The 27,992-nt window shown below is 40.5% G+C and overlaps 1 protein-coding gene across 1 annotated transcript; it reads left to right on the top strand.

Annotated features, from left to right (window-relative positions):
- Nucleotides 1-381: 381 nt before the first annotated feature.
- On the top strand, nt 382-23,626 carry LOC134442721 (GTPase IMAP family member 4-like; the record flags this gene model as incomplete). Its single annotated transcript, XM_063192758.1, has 3 exons — nt 382-412; nt 17,797-18,501; nt 23,037-23,626. Coding segments are annotated over exons 1-3 (1,326 nt in total), but the record flags the coding sequence as incomplete, so codon positions are not given.
- Between the last annotated feature and the right edge of the window lie 4,366 nt (nt 23,627-27,992).

Genomic DNA, 27,992 nt, shown 5'->3' with positions numbered 1-27,992 from the left:
TATCCACCCGTGCCCGCAGAATACAGCACCCACCCACCCGATTACCTGTCATTATTTCAAAGTTTAATTCGGACCTGCCCGGACCTGTTAACATTACACCCGTTACTATACGGTTTAGAGAAATGCACCCTTGGTTAGCCCGGATTCATCGTAAGGAGTTTTAGCCCCTGGCCAGATTTTAAATGACACCCTTAATAACACCATCTACAACTCCCACAACTGTTGCTAAATGGCTTCTGAGAGGTTGGCGAGTCAACTGCTACTTCTCATAAAACAAAATAATAACACTGTGTTAACTCTGATTGCTTTCACTTTAATTGCCCTTTCATTTCAGATTTGTGAGGTGCAAAGCAAGCATTATTGCTCAATACCTGGTGACCAATGGCAGCCTCTGAGACCATGCCCCATGATGGTAAGTCTACTGCTAAACGTCCTATAATAATGGCAATGTTCATAACATAACATCATATACGTCAGGGGCCCCCAAACTAAGGCCCGAAGGCCGGATGCGGCCCGCCACGCCCCTTTGACCGGCCCTCCACCTCTCTGCACCTCACCATTTGAAATGGCCCAAAGAAGCAATCCTCATAGAAGAAAAAAGATAAAATAATTTTTATATAGGGTCATTCCACGCCAAATCTCTGAATCATCCCGCACCACCATCTCAGAATTGGCAGAAAAACATCAAGGAGGTTCACAAACATGCCAATAGGAAAAGTGCAAAATCATAGCTCTCAACTCCTTATAGTTTTGTCATTAAAAATGTTTTTGTCAGGTACCCCCCTGACTCGTTTTGAACAGAGTTCTTAGAGCCCACTTTCAGATTGCTGTATCTGAAAAATTACTTTAAGTAGGTCCTTATCAATTTCAAGGGGTAACATTTGGAACATGTACTTGTGAAATGTGGATGTTTACATATCCTCTTGTCATTTACCACCGTTTTCTGGGGGCTTAAAGTTGCTTGAAAAATTCTCACCTTTGAATTTGTGGGCATCTTTGAAGGACTGTGGTAAGCGCAGTTTTAAAGACAGAGGTTTGGTATGGACAATGCATGTTCCCAACCATTCTATGCATGTTGTGTTGAAAGACTGATTTTCTGCGATGAACAGTTTAGAAGATATGAAGTCTTTAAAATGGAAAAACTGAAACTTGGTGCCATCTTTGCCATGTTATTTTGTGGTATTTGCCATGAGGCCCTATGTGCAATTGTTCCGCCACTGAATAACTTGAGCAATTTGAGTCAGACATTTTTGATACAATATATTTGACTTGAGCATTTTCGATATCAATATAATACAGCATAAAAGTAAAAGTGGCTGATGAGTGAGAGGTTTTATCAGCTCTTACTGTAACTACATTTCAGTAAATCAAAGGTTATAGACGTGTGTAAATTTCATCTTTTGGCACTGAAAACCAAATACTGAAATAAAGTGATGAAATGTTGGATGACTGAAACATCTCCGTAGATCTTGAAACAAATTGCTCTATCCTGACTACCACCACATCTCAATGCATTTTATTCTAATTCATAACAATGCTTAGTAACTTGTTTACCTATGTTGATGCAGTTCTGAGGCCTGCTGTGAATTATATTGAAATGATTATGAGATGATACTTTTTATCACATAATTAACCCTTATGTTGTGTCCGGGTCATNTTTGACCCGTTTTCAAGTTTAAGTGTGAAAAAAACACGCTTTCCTTTATTGTCCTGGAATGAGGCTTCATCTAATCCTCAGTCACAATCATTTCAACACAAAAAAAATGTTTTGTCATTTTATTACATTTTAAAGGTCTAAAAAAAAAAAAGTTACATCTGTGGTGTTCGGGTCAAAATTGACCCGGCATAGATTTTTGGTTGTTGTATGCATTTCTGAAAAGCTGTTGGTTGCCCTTTGTCTTCAGTTTGGTGATTTATGGTGAGGAAAATATATTTCTTGCCTGAAAAAAAAAAGCCAGCTTTTTCATATTACAAATCCAATATGGCCGCCGGACAGTCCCATACACTACAATACGTCATATCTCCTGTTGTGAAAGGAGTACAGATGTATTTCTGATGTCTACTCATATGTTTTCATGGTCAGGGAATCCATTTCTGCATTATATAATGAGATTTTTTGCACATTTGTTTGCAAAATACATTTTTCCACATTATTTTTTTCCAAAAAACGTATCAAAAATTCATAATGGCACCCAAACATGTAGAACTGGTCTTATACTTTCCATAAAGTTGATGTGGCAATGACATAATGGTCCATGTTCATGGCATAGGGGATTCAGATGAATAGTGTGACTTTTTTCATGGTCATTGAGGTGTTCATTTCCAATATCTTTGCATTAGATTGGCGGAATAGCTGTGACTCCGACAGAATTGTTATTTTGTATATTTACCACACTAAAATCATATAAATATTGAAAAACACCAAGTCAACATATTTAAACATTGATTTTATGCACTGAAAAACTAATTTAGTTGACATTTGGTCTTTATCCTGCTATAAATCTCTTTGGGTTGGTTTGGACCAGAACACCACAAATGCCACTCTTGATGATATTTTTTAATATTAGAGAAAAACCTGATAAAATAAATGTGGGTGTTGTTGTACTCTCATATCAGCTGTAATACATGGACAACATAATCACTAATTGTATCACTTTAGGAGGTATTAGTAATAGACATGTACAGGATCCGAGATCCGGTTCCGGATCCGGCAGGATAATAGGGTTTTTCAGACTATCCGGATTCGGCAGGATCTTAAGCAGTGGATCCGGTATCCGGCAGTTACCTAAAAATCAGGATCTGGGGCATCTCTACTTTTAACGGCGCCTAGGCTTTTCAGTGTCTTTCACTTTCAATCGCTGCATGGAGTGAAAGCCCTTTGGAATCGGCCGTTGAAGGCAGTGTGGCAGTAAGTCAATGAGTCTTAAAAATAGTTTGCGCAAACATAATAAAAAGGGCCCACGTCTGCGAGTTGGCTATGTGTTTCAACCCTTTCGTAGGATCCGGTATCCGGTTCCGGATCCGGCAGGATCTTAAGCAGTGGATCCGGTATCCGGCAGGATCCTAAAAATCAGGATCCGGTGGATCTCTAATTAATAATGAATTTATGCAGATTTTGATAGTTTTGGTCATCAAAAACGATTTGCATAATGTAAGATAAAAGACCTGTAAAGTCAAAAAGATGAATACATAAAGTAATATTTCAATGGATATGAATACATACAAAGTTAACCATAAGATGAAAAGCAATATTTGATGATAACTAGTGTTTTTAGGTATTTTATGGCTGAGTTTTGTTATCACGGGTCAAAAATGACCCGAACACCACAGGTGTATGCAGCTTAGGAACACAACACAAGGGTTAAGTTTTCTACATGTGCTTGTGTTTCACTCAATGTATGTCGACTTCAGCTAACTCGTCAGGATAAGGTAAAACATCAAATATTGATGGATCCATTGCTCAACTCTGCAGCAGAGTTGTCCTGTGATGAGCATGTAGTGAGCATTGCAGTGGAATAGCACCATGCTCAGGGTAGCTCAGTCATGGTGATTGGAGGGGCAGGACAGCTGTTTAGTCAACTTACCTCCTTACGAACAGTCTCCTCCTTTTTTATCATCACTGTTTTTCTCTCTTCTCCATGATTGAGGCAGTCGGTTCATATGCAAAATAGGGAGGCGTAGCACTGGGAGGGTCACAGGCAGCCTCAAAATGAATGGCAGTGAACGAGGAGCCGCGTATTGAAGGATAAAACTCGCTGTTTTGAAATAATAATCGTCCGGGGAAACTTCCTTCAAAGTTCAGAGTAAGGATCGACCGATATATCGGCCGGCCGATATATCGGGCCGATATTTGCGTTTATTAAGTGTATCGGTATCGGCCGATACGCAGGCGGTTTTGGCCGATACGCCCACCCCGAGATTTTGACTACAGACGGGCAGCTCTGTGTTGCTATGCTGGCAGACCCGCAATGCACGCTGCTGCGTCACCCCTCCCCCTCTCATTGAGTAAAGTAAACAGCCTTGCAGGCTGCCACAAAGTTTTACTTTCAGACGCATAATATTTTAATGTGGACACTGAATGACATGGCATGTGCATGTAATAGGCCTAAAGGGAGAATGTTTCAGCTCCATCCATTTTCTGTACTTATTTTAATACCCTGGTTCATTGTCCAGTCAATAATCACCACCATTTGCCATCTTTTACCTACCGTTGTAACTGTCTACCGGCATATGTTTCAGTGTCTAATTTTCCTTTCAAAACGCACATTTCATACCGTCATTCATTTATCAACTTCAATCTGTTTTAGCAACATCTAATAGGTAGCAAACACCACTTGCAAACTGGCTAAATTAAAATATTGTAAACCATTTATGTAGCATTTAACCAACCAGCTCTTCCAACGAGGGTAAACTACTGTTTTTATTTCCCTGGTTCATTGTTCGGTCATTTATCACCCCCATTTGCCATAACTCTTACCTAGCGTTGTAACGAGTGCCTTCCAGCATGTTTCAGTGTACATTTCCACCGCGTTTCAAAATGCGCATTTCGTAGCGTCATTCATTTATCAACTTCCATCTGTTTAGCGATCTCCAATGAGTAACAAACATCACTTGCAAACTGGCTATTTCAATTCATAGAAGTTTATTTGGTAGAAATACTGTGTAAAACATTTCTGTAACATTTAAGTGCCACCAGCATGCTGCCACTTCCTCGTTCAGCAACAAGTGAATGTTCCAATCTGTGTAAAATGGAGGGGTGTCCGCCGTTTGGTGGACAAAACCATTTTGAACAGGGGTGTGCCTGGTGGGATTCTTTGCAATGTATTTTATAATATGAAAATAAGAACATGGTTTTACTTGTCTTGTTTTGCATTTCTCTGGTTTGTTATTTTGGGCTTTTGTTTGTTATTTAGTTGACTGATTTATTTTGTGAAAGGCCCTAGTAAATCAAGTACAATCAAATAGGCATAAATATTTAAGCCCATAATAATCTTGGGGTCATCCCCAACATTTTTCAAATTTACAGTCAAGCTCTATGCTATTGTACCACTGTCAAGCCACAGTCCTTTGAATGTTTAATGCCTTATGTAGGCCTATACCTTTTTAGGTGGCTATAATGAAAAACTTGAAAACTAGTTGCTCAGTGTGCTTTGTACATTACAGTAATTTTCTTGTTATTCATGTTATGGTGTGATGAAAAGGTGATGGGATAGAATTAAAAAAAAAAAAAAAAAAAATGATACAGTACTGATTTTTGTCATTTTAAACACTTTTTAACAATTTCGGCATCGGCGTATCGGAAATCGGGTATCGGCCAAGGGTGATGGAAAAAATATCGGTATCGCATCGGCCATTAAAAAACCTGTATCGGTCGACCCCTAGTTCAGAGCCTGCCTCGTAAATTCAGGGAAATGACAAAAAACGTGGGATAAACATACGTACATCCAGATGACCACAAGCACTTCGTCGGCTTGCTACCAAAACCTCCTAAGTCCGAATTTGGTCAAAAAGAGTTTTTTTGCATGAACTTACTCCCCTACCACAGCTGCATCACCCTGCCTTTCCGCCAGGGTCATTGATCAATCACAGCAGTCACCAGAGTCAAAAATCTGTATGTATAAAGTCACACTGCCTATGAGAAAATGAATGACCAGGGACGTAGCTATAGGGAGGACAAGGAGGACATTTGCCTGTAGGCCTAGGGCCCTCCTGCAGGTGGCAGGGGTAGGGGCCCTATTATGACCTTGGCAGGTGGTATGGGGGCCCTATCTATTCATCCTGGGGCCCTGTGCACAATTGTTCTGCCAATGTGAATGACTTGGGTAACTTGACTTAGCCATTTTTGATGCAAGACACAGTTCATTTACATCTGTTAAGAGTTCTCTCTCTCTCTCTCTCTCTCTCTCTCTCTCTCTCTCTCTCTCTCTCTCTCTCTCTCTCTCTCTCTCTCTCTCAAAAACAATGGCCATGTTTCAAAACGTTATCCTTAGACATCTGTCTGAGATAATCTTGTTACCACACAATGGGTTTAGCCTTTCATTAATTTATGATTGTAGCCTTAAAACGAATTGAGCAATTCATATTTTTATATAATGTCTTATGATGTAGATTTTGGACAGCATTAGATTGATGTCACTAGTGCAATACATGAATGCACACACAGTAGGATGATCATCTCCAATGTGCAAAGGATCTAGTATTGGTTCTATACCATATTTTGAATACCACGGTCATGGTGTTGAAGTGGGCGGGGCACAGTTCTATGACCAGGTTACCTCGGTCATGGGCAAGTTTGGGAGGGTGGGCAGTTCTATGAGCATGGAAAATAGCAGAAGTTAAAGATGATAAACAAGGAGGAGACAGTTCGTGAGGAGGTACAAGGACCAAAAAAAGTGCCCCACCCCTTCATCCTCCTCCATGACTGATGGGACCTCAACATGGAGATTGGAGGCCACTGCATGGCTTACTCTGTGTGGCACTGCAAACTGGATCCTGATATGAGACATTAATGTATTACCACTGTGGCAATTGCTCAGTTGCACAGTGACAGAAAGAGTTTTATTTTGGATGAGAATGTAAATAATGATTTCATTGATAGTTAATATGACTGAAAGTGCTAGAAAGTAAAATAAATCTGTGAACATCTGTTGATAAACATGGGGTTTACCAGCATACTGGATTGTTACAAGATTTACAAAAATATTTCAATTATTCACCATTTCCAGGATTAAAGTTTTTTTCCATTATTTTGAGTGATTACTACTTTTTGGGAGTGCACGCACCAAGCAATACATGGGTGTTAAGTGCAGGCGCAAACGCCGACCTTTGTTGGTCTTTTGTCACTCAGGATTAAAGTTTGGAATAAAAATAAAAAAGAATAGTATAACTATCAAAATAATGTGCAGTGCATTGTTCTTGTTGTGCTGCATCAAATAATTTATTTTAAAGTGTTTTGTTTTCCTTAGGAGGCATTTCATGTTTGACTTGCAGCTTCACTCAAAATAAATAAAGAAAAAAAAAAAACATCTTAGACAGGTAGTTGACCAATGACACAGACAGGATGACAGGATGATGCAGATGTGGTATGGGTGTAATGTTCTGGAAAAATCTCATTTGACCAAAATGATTAGGGGGGACTCATTGCATTGCACATTNTTTTGATAGTTATACTATTCTTTTTTATTTTTATTCCAAACTTTAATCCTGCATGACAAAAGACCAACAAGGCAAGGCAAGGCAAGTTTATTTATATAGCGCATTTCATACACAGGTGCAACTCAATGTGCTTCACAAAGTTAACAAATGTAAATGAAAGGAAAACAGGGAAATGAATTAGAGTAAAAAAAAACCATTTAAAACATTAAGGTAAAACGTAAGGTAAAAATAATAATAAAATAAAACATAAATAAACATAAAACCTTGAAAAACATACGCAGTCTTCAGATTTTAACTGTTCGACGACAGAGGAGTCTGGCCTCCTTTTTTCAGTTTACCTGATAGAGTCTAGAATTGTCAGGGTTTTGTCTTCTCTTATTTTACCGTCTTTTCATTCAATCCTCAGAATTTAACTGTTCGACGACAGAGGAGTCTGGCCTCCTTTTTTCCGTTTACCTGATAGGGTCTAGAATTGTCAGGGTTTTGTCTTCTCTTATTTTACCGTCTTTTCATTCAATAATTTAAGAAAGCATCTGAGAACAGCTTTGTCTTGAGTCTAGATTTTGAAGGAATCTGAATATTGCCCCCAATCACACATAACATTTCAATGTCCATGTATTGTTTGATATGTGTTTGAATAACACTTTTAGACTGTGAGATCCAAATAAAAGTTCTCTTTGTCTATGGCATCAGGATGTACTGAACTTCCCTTCCCCCAAACTGCTGATTTGAAATTGCCTATCCATTGCTATTGGCTAAGACTATCACTGTATGTGACATCATCCAATGTGACCTCACTTCCTGTGGAGGTTTTTTTTTAAAGTTCAGCCACTGGCATTGTTCTGCCTTCTTGCTTTTTCTTGCTTGTACCTGTATCTGTTAACACCTCTTCATTGGAGAGGGGGTGGGGAGGCCTGTGGACAGGCCTTTGGGGCCTAATGGCCTCCCCCCTCTCTCAAGCAAATAAACCTTGCATTTCTGAATTCCAACTATTGCACTGGATCTGGTCTTAAATATTAATTAGTAGTAAAATCTAGTTACTATCAATTTAAAGCTATCAATAGTGGGTGCATTTTTTACGTCACCTGGAAGCTGGTTCCAAAGCTTTGAAGCATAGAAGCTAAAGGCTGCCTCTCCACACTTTGTTTTGACTTTTGGAATCACCAGCAAATTCTTCTCCGTTGACCTTAGTGACCTGGTCGGTGCATACAGCTGAAACATATCCAGTAGATATGTGGGTCCCATTCCATTTAATAATTAACACAAGTAGCATTGCCTTGAAACCAAGTCTGTAGCTTACTGTGAGCCAATGCAGCGATCTTAAAATTGGAGTAATGTGGTCAAACTTCCTTGTCTTTGTAAGAACCCTTGCAGCTGCATTTTGTACCAGTTGAAGCTGTGTAATGGTCTTATTTGGGAGGCCAGTAAACAGACTGTTACAGTAATCAACTTTACTAGAAATGAAGGCATGTATTAGCTTCTCCAGATCATGTTTAGACATCAGGCCCCTAAATTTAGAGACGTTTTTTTATGTGATAAAATGCAGACTTAGTAATAGATTTCATGTGACTGTTGAAATTTAGGTCACTGTCAATGAGGACCCCAAGATTTTTAACTGTTTCCCTTGGTTTCAGTCCCTTCGTTTCAAGGATAGTAGCAATTCTTTGTCTCTCCTCTCTTTTCCCAAATATAATTACTTCAGTTTTTTCTGTGTTCAGCTGGAGGAAATTGTGAGACATCCATTTGTTAATTTGGTCCATGCAATGATAGAGTGATTCAAGGGGGGTGTAGTCATTGGGGGACATAGATAGGTAGAGCTGGGTATCATCCGCATAGCTATGGTAATTTATGGAGTTATTCTCGATAATGTGTCCCAGTGGCAACATATCGTCGGCTTGCTACCAAAACCGCCTAAGTCCGATTTTGGGGTTTTCGGAAAACAGGAAAAAACTAGGCACCAAAGGGGGCGCCAAACATCAGTGGCGGTTCTAGGAAATCTGAGACCCTGGGCAAAGAGCAATTGTGAGTCCCCCCTAATAATTTTGGTCAAAGGAGATTTTTGCAGAACTTTACTCCCCTACCATATCTGCATCATCCTGTCTGTGTCATTGGTCCACTACAAACAGTACCTGTCTAAGATGTTAATTTATTTTCTTTACTTATTTTGAGTGAAGCTGCAAGTCAAACATGAAATGGCTCCTAAGGAAAACAAAACACTTTAATATAAATGATTTGATGCAGCACAACAAGAACAATGCACTGCACATTATCTTGAAAGTCATACTATTCTTTTTTATTTTTATTCCAAACTTTAATTCTGAATGACAAAAGACCAACAAAGGTCGGCGTCTGCGCCTGCACTTAACACCCGTGTATTGCTTGGTGCGTGCACTCCCAAAAAGTAGTAATCACTCAAAATAATGGAAAAAACTTTAATCCTGAAAATGGTGAATAATTGAAATATTTTTGTAGACCTTGTAACAATCTAGCATGCTGGTATATCACATGTCTGCCAACCGATTTCTTTTACTTTCTAGCACTTTCAGTCATATTAGCTTTCAATGATTATTTACATTCTCATCCAAAGTAAAAAATGTATTATGCCATTGTGCTAGAGCAATTGCCTCAGTAGTAGTACATTCATTGCTGATATCAGGACAGGTCCAGATTGCAGTGCCACACAGAGTAAGCCATGCAGTGGCCTCCAATCTCCATGTTGAGGTCCCATCAGTCATGGAGGAGGATGAAGGGGTGGGGCACTTCTTTTGGTCCTTGTACCTACTCACAAACTGTCTCCTCCTTGTTTATCATCTTTGATTAACTTCAGCTATTTTCCATGCCCATAGAACTGCCCCACCCTCCCAACCTTGCCCATGACCGAGGTAACCTGGTCATAGAACTGTGCCCCACCCACTTCAACACCATGACCGTGGCATTTAGAATATGGTATAGAACCACTACTGGATCCTTTACACATTCATGTTGGTCATTCTACTGTGTATGCATTTACGTATTGCACTAGTGACATCAACCCATTGCTATACATAATCTACATCATAAATCATTAGATAAATGCATGAATTAACAGATTATCATAAGAGGATGTAGTCTCTGGCAGTCTTCTACAAACCTGTGATAACATCAAATAATGTACATGATTAAAGATTGCTGAGTTCGTTTTAAGGCTACAATCATAAATTATTGTAAGGCTACAACTATTGTGTGGTAACAAGATTATCTCAGAGAGATGTCTAAGGATGAAGTTTTGAAACATGGCCTTTGTCTTTGAAGAGAGAAAGAGAGAGAGAGAGAGAGAGAAAAAAAACTCTTAACAGATGTAAATAAACTGCTTCTTGCATCAAAAATGGCTAAGTCAAGTTACCCAAGTCATTCACATTGGCAGAACAATTGTGCACAGGGCCCCAGGATGAATAGATAGGGCCCCCATACCACCTGTCAAGATCATAATAGGGCCCCTACCCCTGCCACCTGCAGGAGGGCCCTAGGCCTACAGGCAAATGCCCTCCTTGTCCTCCCTATAGCTACGTCCCTGGTCATTCATTTTCTCATAGGCAGTGTGTGACTTTATACATACAGATTTTTGACTCTGGTGACTGTTGTGATTGATCAATGACCCTGGCAGAAAGGCAGGGTGATGCAGCGGTGGTAGGGGAGTAAGTTTATGCAAAAATCTCATTTTGACCAAATTCGGACTTAGGCGGTTTTGGTAGCAAGCCGACGATATACAGATTGAACAGTAGTGGTCCCAGATTGGAGCCCTGGGGGACCCCACAATTCAGAGACATCGGTGATGAGGTATGTCTTCCAATGGCGACAAAAAAACGTCTTTAAGTGAAGAGAAAATCTGAAGTGCTCAGGGAATTGTTCAGAAAAAATCTTGAAGGTGCTCTTTGGTGTTGGGGAAAAAACAATATCTTGTCAAAAAAGGGAGTCCAAGGCACTCTTCTTGTGGAAAAATATTAAGCCTTTATTGAAACATGGCTAAAAGTTTTAAAACATGGGAGCAGAGACCCACGCGTTTCGGCGCAAGCCTTCTTCAGGGTATTGGACTTCCCTTTTTTGACAAAAAAACGTCTTTGTTGTAAGTACAATTTTAACCAGTCGATCACTATGCCCGTAAAGCCAACCCAGTGTTCCAGTCTATGTAGTAGTATAGAATGATTAACTGTGTCGAAAGCAGCACTTAAATCAAGTAGCACCAAGACGGATGATTTGCCAGCATCAGAATTCAATCTTATGTCATTCATAACTTTAATAAGAGCTGTTTCAGTGCTGTGGTAGGCACGGAAACCTGATTGAAACTTATCAAAATAGCTATTAGACATTAAAAAGGCAGTTAATTGGTTAAAAACAATTTTCTCTATTATTTTACCCATGAATGGTAGATTGGATATGGGCCTATAGTTGTTTAGTACCAGTGCATCCAGGTTGTTCTTTTTCAGTAAGGGTTTCACAACTGCTTCTTTCAGACAGCCTGGGAATATGCCTGTTTGTAGTAAAGTGTTGATGATCTGAAGTAAATCTGGTGATATTAGATGTAAGATGGATTTGAAGAAGGCTGTTGGTAGAATATCTAAGTCAGATGTAGAGGAGCTAAGACTTTGTAACAAAGGTCGGCGTCTGCGCCTGCACTTAACACCCGTGTATTGCTTAGTGCTTGCACTCCCAAAAAGTAGTAATCACGCAAAATAATGAAAAAACACTTTAATCCTGGAAATGGTGAATAATTGAAATATTTTTGTTGACTTTGTAACAATCTAGCATGCTGGTAAATCTCATGTCTACCAACAGATTTTCACAGATATCTTTTACTTTGTAGCAATTTCAGTCATGTTACCTTTCAATGAAATCATTATTTACATTCTCATCCAAAATAAAACTCTTTTTGTCATGGTGCCTGAGCAATTGCCACAGTGGTAATACATTCATTGCTCATATCAGGATAGATTGAGATTACAGTGCCACACAGAGTAAGCCATCCAGTGGCCTCCAATCTCCATGTTGAGGTCCCATCAGTCATGGAGGGGAATGAAGGGGTGGGGCACTTCGTTGGTCCTTGTACCTCCTCACAAACTGTCTCCTCCTTGTTTATCATTTTTGATTAACTTCTGCTGTTTTCCATGCTCATAAAACTGCCCCACCCTCCCAACCTTGCCCATGACCGAGGTAACCTGGTCATAGAACTGTGCCCCGCCCACTTCAACACCATGACCGTGGCATTCAGAATATGGTGTAGAACCACTACTGGATCCTTTAACCCTTTTAATGCCAATGTTATTTTGGTGAAAATGCTCGATTTGGGCATCACATATTCAACAGGCTGTGGCTGGACAGTGGTAACAGATAGAGCATAACTGTAAATTACAAAAATGTTGAGGAAGACCCAAAGTTTATTTTGGGAGTAAATATGCATACCTAATTAGCATATTATGACGTCATATGGGGCGGCCATTTTGAATTTTTAATTAGTAATGGAAAATATTGATAATTTTCAATAGATTTTCAATAGATTATTGAATTTATTTAGAAATATGTGGCATCCCATTACTGTCATGTTGTGCACATACATTATGGTCAAGTAAAAAAGCAGTTTTAAGCCTAACATATAGTAAATATTGTAACTAATATTGTAATAATAATAACTAGCAAGAAACGGAATAACTGGGAGGTTGTTGCCTGGAGTGCCAAAAGTGCTTGCATCTACCTGTGACTTTTTAGTCTGTGAAAACCTTTCTCAGACAGGGTAAGCACACATATTCAGTACACATATATATCTATATAGCCTATTTTACTACACCTGTGACCTATATAGGCTACTGTAGGCTATTTGGATAAGGCGCAGGGGCAGTGACCTCTGTATGCATAGGATCATCCTTGATGATCATCAGCATAGCTCAGTGAATGAATGTTACAGATTGTCACTTACATTTCACAGAACTAATGGGCACAGTGTCAAGATAATGGGCATAAAAAAGGCCTAATTTGTATCATGAGGTGTACCCTTGTGAAATCAGTTTCAGGAAAAGGGGTGGAGAGGCGGAGCAAATCAGCATCACCTCTCCTGTTATCTCAGCTCTATTGACTTATAAACTGCTTCTATTCATTTTGGTATCATAGGCTACTGTTAGGCATACAGACATGGATCGAAAATACACACAGCCCAATTAGGCCGACGTTATCACGTTATAGTAGGCCTATACTTTATAAGTAACACCTAAAGTCGGCCATCTGAAGGCGATCAGAAGCGGCACCATCCCTCCTCACGCATAGCGCAGCGCTTTCCTCTCCAGTCTCTCCGGTTCCGCCCCCTCTTCCATGCTGCTTTAGTGACATGACAAACTCTAATAAAGACAGTCCAACCACGGCGACCAGCCCAGTTTTCAACAAGCCTAAAATATTCGTGTTATAGGGTATGCGTCTTCATTTCGCCGTGCGCAACGGTAAAAAAAGAAAAGAAAAAGAAAACGCCCCAAGCCATGTATCGAATTTCTACGGGATGTACAACGTCTAACAGGATAATCCATTCTTTTTTGTAGCAGTGGTTTTCCTTACGGTCTTTCATAGAGGGAAATGACATACGTTATCTTTATGTTTTAGCTTTTTCGCCTACTCCAGCTTAGGGGAAGACGCACGTCAAAGTTCACCACCAAGTGAAATATAGCCTATTTCGATGAACACATGATGACTGCAATCACTTTAGGGGCGACATATGGCATTGTATTGCATATAAAACGCACGACATAGAAATAGTGGTTGCCTATTTAGAGGTTTATTCAGTGAAATTACGCATATCGCCCTGTGGGTTTTTGGATGACAATAAACGCTTCTCGCATGTTCTAAGGAAATCCCCCGTAACCATTTACAAATCGCCAAGCAAACACATTCTCACAACCCCGCAAATATTCATTAGTTAGTGTTCAGGATCATGTTTCCTAGGTCTACACCGTGTTTCTGTGTTTGACAGGGGAGGTCCCAAACAGCCGATTGACCGTCTGTGTTGCAATCTCAGCAGCAACATTTTTTTTCTTATAATAATGGCTGCAATTACTTGAGGGGCGAAATACGCAATTGCATTGCACACAAAACATCATGACAAGTTGTTGTCTGGGGGCAGGCCAACTTGCTTCAGATTTATTCAGCGAATGAAACCAGTCGCATGGGTTCAGCTCGCCTGGAACAGGGCTTCGCCTTCGCGTCGCGTGTGTTCAAATGGGAACTCCCCTACGTAATGAAGTCTCCAAACAAACCACTTCTCTCAATCCCGAAACTTTCCATTGAGTTGTGGTTAGGATCATTTATGTTTGTAAAACTGTTTATGTATGTAAAACTGACGCCATGTTTCCCTGTGTTTGGCAAGGGGATCTATTTCACTGCCTATTCGAATTGGCTGTTCTTCTCTGTAGCCACGGCTAAGCTAGCAATAGGAGACGCATTGCCTGAGGCCATATTATAAATGTCTACACATAAACAATCAACTTGTGGGAAAATATAATGTCACTAAACATAAACCACCAAGACAACTTGCATTTGGAATGTATTTGGGCTTGAATTAGAGGAAATTATGTGCACAATCTCACAACGCCGATCCTCCTTTGTTTTGAAATAGTGAATTGCAACGCAACTTCCGCGTCTGGGTTTTCAGATGGAAATTACTCGAAAAAAATGCACTAAGAGGGGTCGAAATTCTTAGAAAGGATTGAAGTACCACATGTCTGCCACCCAGTGGAAAGGAGTATGGACAAGATTTTACACTCTATTCGACGTGACAGCCCACCTAATTCAATACCGCAACCTGTCTCAATTTTGCAGCAGTAAAAGGGTTAAACACTGGGGTCAGTCATGATACTGTGTATGCAATAATATACTTTACTGGTGACATCAACCCAACGCTGTGCAGAATATACATTAAAAAACTTTAGATAAATGTATGAAATACCAGTTTTTCATAAGAAGATGTATTTTATGGCAGTCTTCTATGCACCTGTGATAACATCAAATAATAGCACATAATTAATAATTGGTCAATTCGTTTTAAGGCTACAACCATAAATTAATGTAAGGCTACAACCATTGTGTGGTAACAAGATTATCTCAGATAGATGTCTAAGGATGAAGTTTTGAAACATGGCCATTGACTTTGAAGAGAGAGAGAGAGAGAGAGAGAGAGAGAGAGAGAGAGAGAGAGAGAGAGAGAGAGAGAGAGAGAGAGAGAGAGAGAGAGAGAGAGAGAGAGAGAGAGAGAGAGAGAGAGAGAGAGAGAGAAAACTCTTAACAGATGTAAATAAACTGTTTCTTGCATCAAAAATGGCTAAGTCAAGTTACCCAAGTCATTCACATTGGCAGAACAATTGTGCACAGGGCCCCAGGATGAATAGATAGGGCCCCCATACCACCTGCCAAGGTCATAATAGGGCCCCTACCCCTGCCACCTGCAGGAGGGCCCTAGGCCTACAGGCAAATGCCCTCCTTGTCCTAATAGCTACACCCCCGGTCATTCATTTTCTCATAGGCAGTGTGTGACTTTATACATACAGATTTTTTTCTGGTGACTGTAGTGATTGATCAATGACCATGGCTGAAAGGCAGGGTGATGCAGCTATGGTAGAGGAGTAAGTTTATGTAAAAATTTCATTTCGACCAAATTCAGACTTATGCGGTTTTGGTAGCAAGCCGACGATATCTTTCCAGCTACAAGTTTTGTTGAAGAAAATTAAGTGTTGAATTGAAGTTAGGCAAACATCTTGAATCAAGAATATGTGTTAGCAATGTTACTTTAAAAATCAGAATGGTACAATTAATTCATCACTACTGCAATTCAAGACTTACTCTACGGTATGATAGCAAAATAGTAACTCATACAGTGTTGAGGTTTAAAAACATGGCCATAACTGTTGATTTACGAACATTTAGTTACCTACAAATTTAGTTAGAAAAATAATAATGGTATATAAATCACTCAACTGCTTCTTCTTCTCTGCCGCATTGTGTGCTTCAAAAATACTCAAGTCAAATTTCTTGTATCAGAAATGCCCAAGTCAAACTGCCTGTCATTCACAGTGTCAGCCCAAATAGATTGGCACCCAACAGCCTGCAAAGGTCATGATTATGGCCCCTACCAAAAATTCAGGAGGGCCCTGGCCAAATGCCCTGCTTGCCCCCTATAGCTCTGCCCCTGGTAATTCATGTGACTTTGCTGGTTTTACAGGAGCTGCTGACGTAACACAGCAAAGGGTTTTTAAAAGAGTCATTACAAGAAATTGAGGCAGAACACCATCCCAGTTTTTGGATATGTTACAAACGGACATCCTATCTTTCCAGAACTGTTTAGTTCATTGTGGTGATTGCTGTCATTGTTTTGGTGTAACATGGCAAAGTTGCCCCCCAATATCAGCTTTTCATAGGAGCTGTGGAAGTCACACAACAGTGGGTTTTTAAAAATTCATTGTGACCAAATGAGGCAGAATACCATCCCAGTTTTTGAATATGTTAAGAACAGACATCTAATCTTTCCAAAACTGTTGATAATACGGTGGTGAGTCGTGACATTTTTTTCATATATCATGCCAAATATGGCACCAAGGTCCAGTTTTTCCATTTTAAAGACTTCATATCTTCTAAACTGTTCATCGCAGAAGATCAGTCTTTCAACACAACATGCACAGAATGGTTGGGAACATACATTGTCCATATCAATCCTCTGTCTTTAAAACTGCGCTTACCACAGTCCTTCAAAGATGCCCACAAATTCAAAGGTGAGAAATTTTCAAGCAACTTTAATCCCCCAGAAAACGGTAGTAAATGACAAGAGGATGTGTGAAAATCCACATTTCACAAGTACATGTTCCAAATGTTACCCCTTGAAATGTGTAAGGACCAACTAGTTTTTCAGATACGGCAATCTGAAAGTGGGCTCTCTGAGAACTCTGTTCAAAACGAGTCAGGAGGGTACCTGACAAAAACATTTTTAATGACAAAACTATGAGGAGTTGAGAGCTATAATTTTGCCCGTCTCCTATTGGGACGTCTGTGAACCTCCTTGATTTTTTCCTACCAATTCTGAGATGGTCGTGCGGGATGATTCAGAGATTTGGCGTGGAATGAACCATAAATATTTTATTTTGTTTATCAACAGTGTCGGGGCCCGACACTGAAGAAGGTTAACCCCGAAACATCTGACGGGCAATAAACCACAAAAACTTGGAGTGCTGTCCAGCTTTTTATTAAATTAAAAGTAATACCTGTTATATTTCAAATTGAAAAACATAAAAAGTACTCACTCACTTCTTTTGCAAATCACTTGAAATTAGGAATGAAGGAAGCGAAGCACTCTTCAGATTTTTTTCTGTCTATTCGTCTACGAATGTTTCGGGCAGAGCCCTTCTTCAGCGTGTAATGGCGATTGCCGTGCTAGAAATTATGGCTATAACAAGCAGTGGCCTAGTATACAGCCCACATGATTGATCCCGGCCCCTGATCACAGTCAGGAACGATAATGTGGCCCCCAGAGAAAAAAGTTTGGGGACCCCTGATCTACATTGAGGGGCATAAGACATCTGAATACATTTGTAGATTCAAGACGTTTTTGAAACTGAATTCGCCATTCAATTGCTATTTTCTCAGATCATATTGTCCTTGATGAGACTGACCTGAGAATTGTGCTGCTGGGTCGCAGAAAGTCTGAGAAGAGTTCATCTGGAAACTCCATCCTGGGCAGAGAAGAGTTTGATCTGAAGAGAAGAACAGCTGAGTGTGTGAAGAGACAGGGAGAGGTAGCAGGCAGACAGCTCACAATAGTCGAGGCTCCAGGATGGTGGTGGAATGATTTAACAGAAACCCCTAAACTTACCACGAAAGAGATTGAGCTCAGTGTGTCGCTGTGTCCTCCTGGTCCCCATGCTCTGCTGCTGGCCATACGTGTGAATAGATCATTTACACAAAATGATAGAAGAGGAGTGCAGGAACACCTGGAGCTTCTAGGTGAGAGAGTGTGGAGACACACTATACTGCTGTTCACCTGTGGAGACCAACTAGGAGACACCATTGAGCAGCACATTGAAAGTGAAGGAAAGAGTCTGCAGTGGCTGGTAGAGAAATGTGGGAACAGATATCATGTCTTCAACAACAAGAGGAGAGATGACCACATGCAGGTCACACAGCTGATGGAGAAGATAGAAGAGATGGTGGCAGCAAACAGAGGACAGTGTTTTGAGATGGAGAGAAGGAGAATAGAAGAGATGGGGGAAAAGAGAATGGGGGGTGACGAACGAGCAAGAGAGAGGATGATGAAGGTGATGAGAGAGAGAGAATCACTCAGATCACAGATGGGTGAGTGTGGATGGAAGAGATGTATTCTCTTGAGTCCTTGAGTCTTTTTTATACAGTTCTTTACATTCTTACAGCTGCTGGCTCAAAAGGAGCAACATGAAAGGAATACACACGCATGTGGGGATAACGGGATAACGTTTTGGAAATGTATTAAATAAGAAGAATAAAGAATAGTGTAGGTGCAATCAGTAATCATGTCAGTGTGTGCAAAATATTTTTAGGGATGACCAAACCAAAAACCCAAAACGCAGAAATGCAAGGTGGGGGGAAAGACAGGGATTTCTGATAGTCACATCAAGCAATATAGGCGGTTTATGTACCTGATCTGCGTGCACGTGTGAAGACACTAAAAGGCTTAAAGCGCTCAGGAGACTTTGCAGGGTAACATTACTCAGGGGTCATTCCACGCCAAATCACTGAATTGTCCCGCACAACCATCTCAGATTTGGATGAAATAAATCAAGAAGGTTCACGAACGTCCCAATAGAACAAGTGCAAAATTATAGCACTCAACTCCTCATAGTTCTGTCATTATAAATGTTTTTGTCAGGTACCAGAACCTGAACAGACTTCTCAGAGAGACCACTTTCTGAGTGCCGTATCTAAAAAATTGCTTTAAGTAGGTCCTTAACCGCCTTAGTCCGAATTTGGTCGAAATGAGATTTTTACATAAACTTACTCCCCTACCACAGCTGCATCACTCTGCCTCTGTCAGGGTCATTAATCAATCACAACAGTCACCAGAGTCAAAAATCGGTATGTATTAAGTCACACACTGCCTATGAGAAAATGAATGACCAGGGACGTAGCTATAGGGAGGACAAGGAGGGCATTTGCCTGTAGGCCTAGGGCCCTCCTGCAGGTGGCAGGGGTAGGGGCCCTATTATGATCTTGGCAGGTGGTATGGGGGCCCTATCTATTCATCCTGGGGCCCTGTGCACAATTGTTCTGCCAATGTGAATGACTTGGGTAACTTGACTTAGTCATTTTTGATGCAAGAAGCAGGTTATTTACATCTGTTACAGTTTTTCTCGATTGGTTTGGCAAATTTTTTGAAACCGAGATGACATTTCTATAAATTTTGGGTCATTTGGCTAAACATTCTTACACTTCTGCACAACAGTTCAGATAACTAGCAAAATGTCATATACCTCCCAAAACAGCTCATTCTTGCATCAGCACTAAACCTTCTCCCACATAAATGGTCAGTACCATAAAAATGGCATATATCCTTCTCAATTGGTTTGGCTCATTTGCATTTATTTAGTCATTCTGTGAAAATAAACTGGATGGTTCAGCGTAACACCATGGATCCTTATCACTTGCTCATATCACTCCAAAAACAGTTTACCCGTGTGTCGAAACTAAATTCCTTCCACAGAATGCCGTTTGAAAAAATGGTAAGAAATTAGCCAAATAACAGAGGAAACTGTAGTATACACGGTTGTAAAATTATTTTCTACAAACTAGTAAAGTTACAATACCATCTGGCCTGTTGAACACTGTCATGAATTTACTGTTTACAGTAAAGAAATTCTTAAAATATTATGTCCTTGACTGTTTTGACAATTGTGTAGACTACTTTGCATATGATGACTCACACAATGAAATCATGCTGACATGTTTTGGAGAGGGCAACCATTAGACTGAGAATTGTCTAATTCGTTTAGATAAGACAGGTCAATTTATTTGGAAAATGTGCTAAATGTATGCTCAATGTGTCAACTGTAGGGTACTTGTATATAGCCATCTGCCGAGATGTACTAAACATTTGAGACATGTACAAAGCATTTGAAATTTGACTGTTGTGGGAAATTGTAAATTTGTTTGGAGATTTGTCTGTGTTGTTTTGAGAATGTGATCTCAGTTTTGAGAAATTAGCCAAACCAATCGAGAAAAACTGTAAGAGTCTCTCTCTCTCTCTCTCTCTCTCTCTCTCTCTCTCTCTCTCTCTCTCTCTCTCTCTCTCTCTCTCTCTCTCTCTCTCTCTCTCTCTCTCTCTCTCTCTCTCTCTCTCTCTTCAAAGAAAAAGGGCATATTTCAAAACTTCATCTTCAAAACTTCAACTTCACTTCTGAGATCTAGTTACCACACAAAGGTTGTAGCCTTAAATCAATTAATAGTTGTAGTCTTAAAAACGAACTGGGCAGTTATTAATCATGAACTCTGTTTGATGTCATCACAGGTTTATAGAAGACTGCCAAAGACTGCAACCTCCTATGACATGCTGTTATTCCACAAACTTTTCTAATGTTTTATAATGTATATTTTGATCAGCATTGGGCTATATACATTATACATTATTGCAATCACAGTGGGATGACTAATTAATTTGTGCTAAGTTTCCACTAGTGGTTCTATACCATGTTCTGAATGCTACGGTCATGGTGTTGAAATGGGCGGTGCACAGTTCTATGACCAGGTTACCTCCGTCATGGGCAAGGTTGGGGGGGTGGGGCAGTTTTATGAGCATTGAGGCAGTCGGATCATATGCAAAATAGGGAGGTGGAGCACTCGGAGGGTCACAGGCAGCCTCAAAATGAATGGCAGTGAACGAGGAGCCCGCGTATTGAAGGATAAAACTCGCTGTTTTGAACTAATAATCGTCCGGGGAAACTTCCTTCAAAGTTCACCGCCTGCCTTGTGAATTCAGGGAAATGACAAAAAAGTGGGACAAGCATACGTACATCCAGATGACCACGAGCACTTGTAGAATCCACAGTCCCCCCCTATCAGCTCAGTGTGACAGCTGTCAAGACGCTCTCGGAGAAGTTCTATTACGAGAGGTTCCACTCGCCAGGTACTGCACTGTAGGGGCGCCAACGGAGGACTGCAGACTACATTCAGAATGAATGGGCTGCGCTCCCGTCTCGACAGCGCCCCTAACTGCAGGCATGGGTTAAATAGCGAGAAGGCTGTAAATAGTGTACCCTCCGAATGCTCCGCTCGCTGGGTGCGTTCTGACAGCTGTCAAACTGAGCTGATAGGGGGGGGACTGTGGATTCTACAAGTGCTCGTGGTCATCTGGATGTACGTATGATTATCCCACTTTTTTGTCATTCCCCTGAATTCAAGAGGCAGGCATGTGAACTTCGAAGGAAGTTTTCCCGGACGATTATTAGTTAAAAACAGCGAGTTTTATCCTTCAATACGCTGGCTCCTCGTTCACTGCCATTCATTTTGAGGCTGCCTGTGACCCTCCGAGTGCTCCGCCTCCCTATTTTGCAAATGAACCGACTGCCTCAATAGAGAAGAGCAGAAGTTAACCAAAGATGATAAACAAGGAGGAGACAGTTTGTGAGGAGGTACAAGGACCAAATAAGTGCCCCACCCCTTCATCCTCCTCCATGACTGATGGGACCTCAACATGGAGATTGGACGCCACTGCATGGCCTACTCTGTGTGGCACTGCAATCTGAATCTGTCCTGTTATGAGCAGTGAATGTATTACCATTGTGGCAGTTGCTCTGGCACAACCACAAAAGAGGTTTAGTTTGGATGAGAAAGTACATAATGTTTTCATTGAAAGATAACATGACTGAAAGTGCTAGATAGTAAAAGAAATCTGTGAAAACCTGTTGGTAGACGTGAGTCTACCAGCATGCTATTCATTCACCATTTCCAGGATAAAAGTTTGGAATAGTATAATAGTATAAAAAGAATAGTATAACTATCAAAATAATGTGCCGTGCATTGTTTTTGTTGTGCTGCATCAAATAATTTATTTTAAAGTGTTTTTCTTAGGAGCCATTTTATGTTTGACTTGCAGCTTCACTCAAAATAAATAAAGAAAATAAATTAACATCTTAGACAGGTACTGTTTGTAGTGGACCAATGACACAGACAGGATGACAGGATGATGCAGATGTGGTAGGGGAGTAAAGTTCTGCAAAAATCTCCTTTGACCAAAATTATTAGGGGGGACTCACAATTGCTCTTTGCCCAGGGTCCCAGATTTCCTACAACCGCCACTGATGTTTGGCGACCCCTAGGTAATTCAGTTTTCCCGTTTTCCGAAAACCCCAAAATCGGACTTAGGCGGTTTTGGTAGCAAGCCGACGATAAACAAGCTTGGGGGAACATCGGGAGCACGTCTAGGGAAACAAATTTGTAACCAACAAGGGTAAGGGAACCACATGGGAACGCCAAGGAAGCAAACATGATATCAACAGGAGTAAAGGCACGGTGAGAGAACAATGACATATAACATTCTGGAAACCAAAATTAAACTTTCCTGCCAACCAGGTGAGAACGGAAAAATAACCAAAAATACTTTCTGGGAACATAACCAGAACTAAACTGAAACCAACGGCTTGTGTTCCAGGAACCTTCTTGGAACTACATTTTAGTAGGGATGAAGTCACTTTTGCATTATATCAGGCTGTTGTTCGGAAAGGACACATCTTGGCACAGAGTGCATTACTAAGCTAATTAATACTTTTTTTTCAACCCTATGGCATCATTAGGGCATTTCTATAAATTAAAAATGTATAACATAGAACTGCAGCCTCACTTGCAATCTGTCTTCCCATCAGGTGCCTCTTATCATCTGCCAGAGTTGAGGATTGTGCTTCTGGGATTAAAAGAATTTGGGAAAAGTTCATCAGGAAACACAATCCTCGGCAAAGAAGAGTTTGGTACTGCAGAGACAATAGCTCAGTGTGTGAAGAGACAGGGGGAAGTATTAGGGAGACACGTTACTGTGGTGGATGCTCCAGGATGGTGGAGAGTCCAAAAAGACGCAACAGTCAACATAATTAAGGAATGGATTGAGCTCAGTGTGTCTCTGTGTCCTCCTGGACCACATGCTCTACTGCTGGCCATACGTGTTGATAGATCATTCCCTCAAATCCGTATAATATCAGCGCAGAAACACCTGGAGCTTCTGAGTGAGAGAGTTTGGAGTCACACCATAGCGCTTTTCACCCGTGGAGACCGGCTGGGAGACACACCTATTGAACAGCACATCGAGAGTGAAGGACAGAGTCTGCAGTGCCTGGTAGAGAAGTGTGGCCACAGATATCATGTCCTCAACAATAAGAGGAGAGATGACCACATGCAGGTCAAGGAGCTCATTGAGAAGATAGAAGAGATGGTCGCAGCAAACAGAGGACAGTGTTATGAGGTGAAGGGATCGAGAATAAAAGAGTTGGAGTTGAAGAGGAGGAGAGATGAAGAGAGTGGAAAAGACAGGATGATGAAGGTGAAGAGGGAGAGGGTATCGCTGCGATCCCGGATGGGTGAGTTTGGCATGTTTTAAATCAAAGATTATATGTTTTATTTTCTGTTGCACAAAATCAAAAATAGAGTCCAGATAGATTACCCTGAAGAAAAAGACCTCAGTTGGCCTAATCTGTCTGACCTTAAATGTGAATGTGATGCGATCTGGGAAAACCCATCGGATGTCGCGCTGGCCGTTTCTCAGGAAAGAGCGAAAATAGGTTGAGAATCAGTGTTTTCGTGAAATCGTTTTTTCATTAAATTGTTGTTGTTTAACGTCTTGTCTATCATCTCTGAAAATATTTTGTCTGAAATCGCAGTTTTAATGTGTTGAAATGAAGATTGAAATGGCCCGATGTCTGGTGAGAAGGGAGGCAGCCGTGAGCAGCCTGCCTGCGCGGCCAACGTGCTGACTACGCTTGTAGCGCAGGGGTGCGCGAAGTTGAGGGAAAAACATCAGAGTTTGTAGACTTGAAGTCTCAGAATTTACACATGTGTATTCACTCATTGCACTAGCATCTGAGCAGTTGACAATGCCTTCTCTCTCGATGAAGCAGAGTTTTCCCTCAAGTTGTAGGTCTAAAGAAAGAATGAACAGTGAATACAAAGAAACAGTATGCAAAACCTCTCCGTGGATTGGAGGGCCATCGAGCGCTGTGCTTATCAACCCCAGTCTCATGTGCCTCTTGTAGTTTATCACTACAACTGCGATTAGGCTACTAAACGGCAATGGAATGTAGATTTAATTTTTTGATTGGATAGCTCACATGCAAACCTAAAACTAAAGCGCTCGTGTGATTGATCTAGGCCTATAACGGAAAGTTTAATTTACTGCGCTGTGTCCTACTTGTTGTCATAATAAACGGTGCTGAATTGAAAGATGTAGATGTGGTCAAGACAGGGCTTTTTTGGTTTCTGTGATTTAAAGAAGCCTCATCGGATCATCTCAGATGTGGAAGATGAAAATGCTTTTATTTAGAACCGTGCCAAGTTAATGTGTTCCATTAACATGTCTTCAGCAGTTTTCAGAGTCAGTCTGAGATACTCGGTGACGTTTAACCTAGTTCATGTCAGTCCTTTCCCGCGATGCACCGGACAGTGAAGAAATTTCTCCTCTCTATATTTTGTGCGGCCTGCTGCAGAGAGTCAAACGTGCTCTTGTACTATTCCGAGGCAGCGCATTGCGAAAAGATTCATTATTTTGCCGTGCTGGTACACACTTTGTCATAATACGCTGTGCTGAATTGAGAGTCGTGGATTTGGTCATAACTGGCTCCTTAACACTGCAGAAGCGTCACTTAGTCTAGAGGATATGTCGAAAAGATGTTCACTTCCGGAAGAAAGCACGAAAATTGGTATATAGGGGGTTTTGGGGATGCTGATTCCAATTAGAAGCGGCTCCACGCTCGCAAACGAAGGGATCTACTTCAAAAACACGAAATCCAAGATGGCCGCCATCGCAAAAACCTGTATTTGTTTTGAGCCATAACTTTGGATCTGGTTGTTATATGAGCATGATCTTGGTGTCAAAATGTAGGTTTTGTGGCCCAATAATTTCATTTAAAGGCAATATAAGCCTCTAACTAAAGATATGACAAAGATATAGGGTGCAACAATTGCAGCAATCACATTGACGCATTTTTGTGAACTGTGCTGATTTAAGAAAGCGAGGCATGATGATGTATGTTAGGCTTGGTGTATCACTTTCTAAGTTACTAGGGATTTGTAAGTACAGTATGTATTCATGTTCCTGGACTCAAATACAGTGTTGCCAATTTGTCGACTTTGACGCTAGATTTAGCGACTTTTGGACCTGCTGACAAAAAAAAACACATCTGGCGACTTTGGCGACATTTTGGTGAATCTGGGCACTTTGAAAAACTCTTCATTTAAGTGACAAAATCATTGTTTTTCAACATAACCGCAGCTCTGCGTAGCCTTGCACACATCTTTTCTAGAGATTGGCGCTGCATGCGTGATGCTGTGACGTCATACATAACGTCATCTGGCGACTTCTAGCGACTTTTCAGAGAGCCAATAGCGTCTTCTGCTGAATTTGTTTTGGCAACACTGCTTAAATAAGCCTTTACATCTTGCATGTTTCAACACATTCAAACACAAAGCGTGTCCTGCATGTCCTGTGCGATATACCCCCGCAGGGAATAAAAGTACTGATCTGAATGATGGGATATCATTCAACTTGATTTGTTCAGCTATACACAAATATGTAAGGGTTAACGTTCGGCGAGAAGGTCGCTACCGTGGAATAGCAGCACGACAGAGAGAATCTTTTGACCCCGACGCGGAGCGGAGGGGTCTTGTTCTCTCTGAAGTGCTGCTATTCCACAAAGCGACCGACTCGCCGAACGTTAACCCTTACATATTTGTTATTATGTTGTTAAGTTATTATGTTATTAAGTTATTATTACATTATTATTATTATTATTATTATTGATTTACTTTCTTCCAGATATAAAGTTTTTTTAAGTTGTGAATAAAATGATGGACTGACTGAAAAAAAGCTGGTACTCATGATCCTAAATTCATAAACTCAAAGGTGCAAGTTGGGTGCTAAATATCACATAGGCTTTATGCAGCCATATTTGTGTATAGGTATCCTAAGTATCCGTGTGCTTCAGGGATATTCTGGTTCTATTCTGACAAATCAAGTTAAGTGATAACCCAGGCTTTATTTACAATAACTTGTAACAATAAGTTATGTGTCATTGCAACTTTGAGGGCATTTCCACCTTTTATTTTAAAAAAGCCCGGATTTAGCTGTCCATTGGCTAAAAGTGTGTTTATTACATAGTGTGTCGTTAATCTGGTAACCAAATACTTAGCTCACCGGTTTCTCCTCTTCATGCTGAATCCATACATATCTCATATGTTAAATTTGGTTTAACTAATCAAAAGTAATAACAGTTTATATATTTTAGAGCGCCCCCCGCAGGCCATTTTGTTATCTGTGTGTTTGACACTCGAACTCAAATTGTTCTATAGACCCTAAACTTCAACTTGGAAGTGAAAACAAAACTTTAACACCAATTTGAAATGACTGAGCCTAATACGACCCCACTAAAAGGATCTACAAGTATAAAAATATAGCTATCGCAATTGCGGCCATCTTCAATTTCTCAACTTTGAGGTGAATCCTTAATATTTTGAAGCTCAAATGGCTTACTCATGACTTCAGCGATAACCAAAACCTACAATTAGTCGTCAAGATCAATATTCTAGTGCATATTCATCCAAAGTTGTGGATAACTATAAATTTGGCCATCGGAGATGTCAGCCATGTTGGATTTCTCGATTTTCAGTGTGGTACCTAGGTTTTGCAAAGCTAAATGGCTCATAAATTAATTCAGCAATCCCAAGAACCCACATTTAGTCGCAGAGGTCAGGATTATATGACATATGCAACCTAAGTAATGAAGAATTGTTAATTTGGCGGCCATCTTGGATTTGTCCATTTTGAGGGTGATCCCTTGATTTTTGAGCTTGGAGCCGCTTCTTATCGTAAACAGCATACCTGAAAGCTTTGTATACAAATTTTCATGCTTTCTTCCGGAAGTGAACATCTTTGCCAAAAATCCTGACATATCCTCTAGACTAACTGGATCATCTCAGATGTTAAAAAATATGTTACCTTTGCATTTATGTCTTGCCTAACTAATGGATTCAGTTAACACATCTTCAACAGTAGAGCAAGGCCCTTGCAGAGCAAGGCCCAATTATAGTAATCTCTAAGTCCTGTTTAGTTATTATTGGTCTTGTGCAGGGCAGTAAAAATAGAAAATGGATCTCCTCCTAGGCCTTTTGAGATAGAGACACCGTTCAAACACTAAAACGACCGGCTCGGCTTGGAGATCGCGTATAGTTATAGGCTTCTCCGTGTCTCTTGTCGTTTTCCCGTTTTTGGCGATTTTGTGAAAGCCTGGGTCCCCATTGAAAACAATTGTGGAACCTTCATGAACCAAAGTTCCGCCACTCTAGAGATTAGAGTGTAGGAGGCTTTTTCGGTCATAAAACATCAACACTTTCACCTAGAAGTTTAGTTGACGTGTTGTTAGCAAGCTCTATGGGATGTCTCCAAATTGTCAAAGTTTCATCTCCCAACTCCCAATACTTTTTAAATGGCAGGTTTGTAAAAAAAAAAAACAGGCCTGGGTCTATGGAGGTTCCCAGTCTTTCCAAAAATGAATTTTTCAAGAGATCAGCGCATGTCCCACACGGAGGTCCATTTGTGCCTGAACCATTTAAAAAACTTA

This window comes from Engraulis encrasicolus, unplaced genomic scaffold, assembly GCF_034702125.1.
Source record: "Engraulis encrasicolus isolate BLACKSEA-1 unplaced genomic scaffold, IST_EnEncr_1.0 scaffold_233_np1212, whole genome shotgun sequence".
In the NCBI taxonomy this organism is placed as follows: domain Eukaryota; kingdom Metazoa; phylum Chordata; class Actinopteri; order Clupeiformes; family Engraulidae; genus Engraulis; species Engraulis encrasicolus.
The sequence above is the reverse complement of the archived record's forward strand: the minus strand, read 5'-3'. Positions and strand labels throughout refer to the sequence as shown.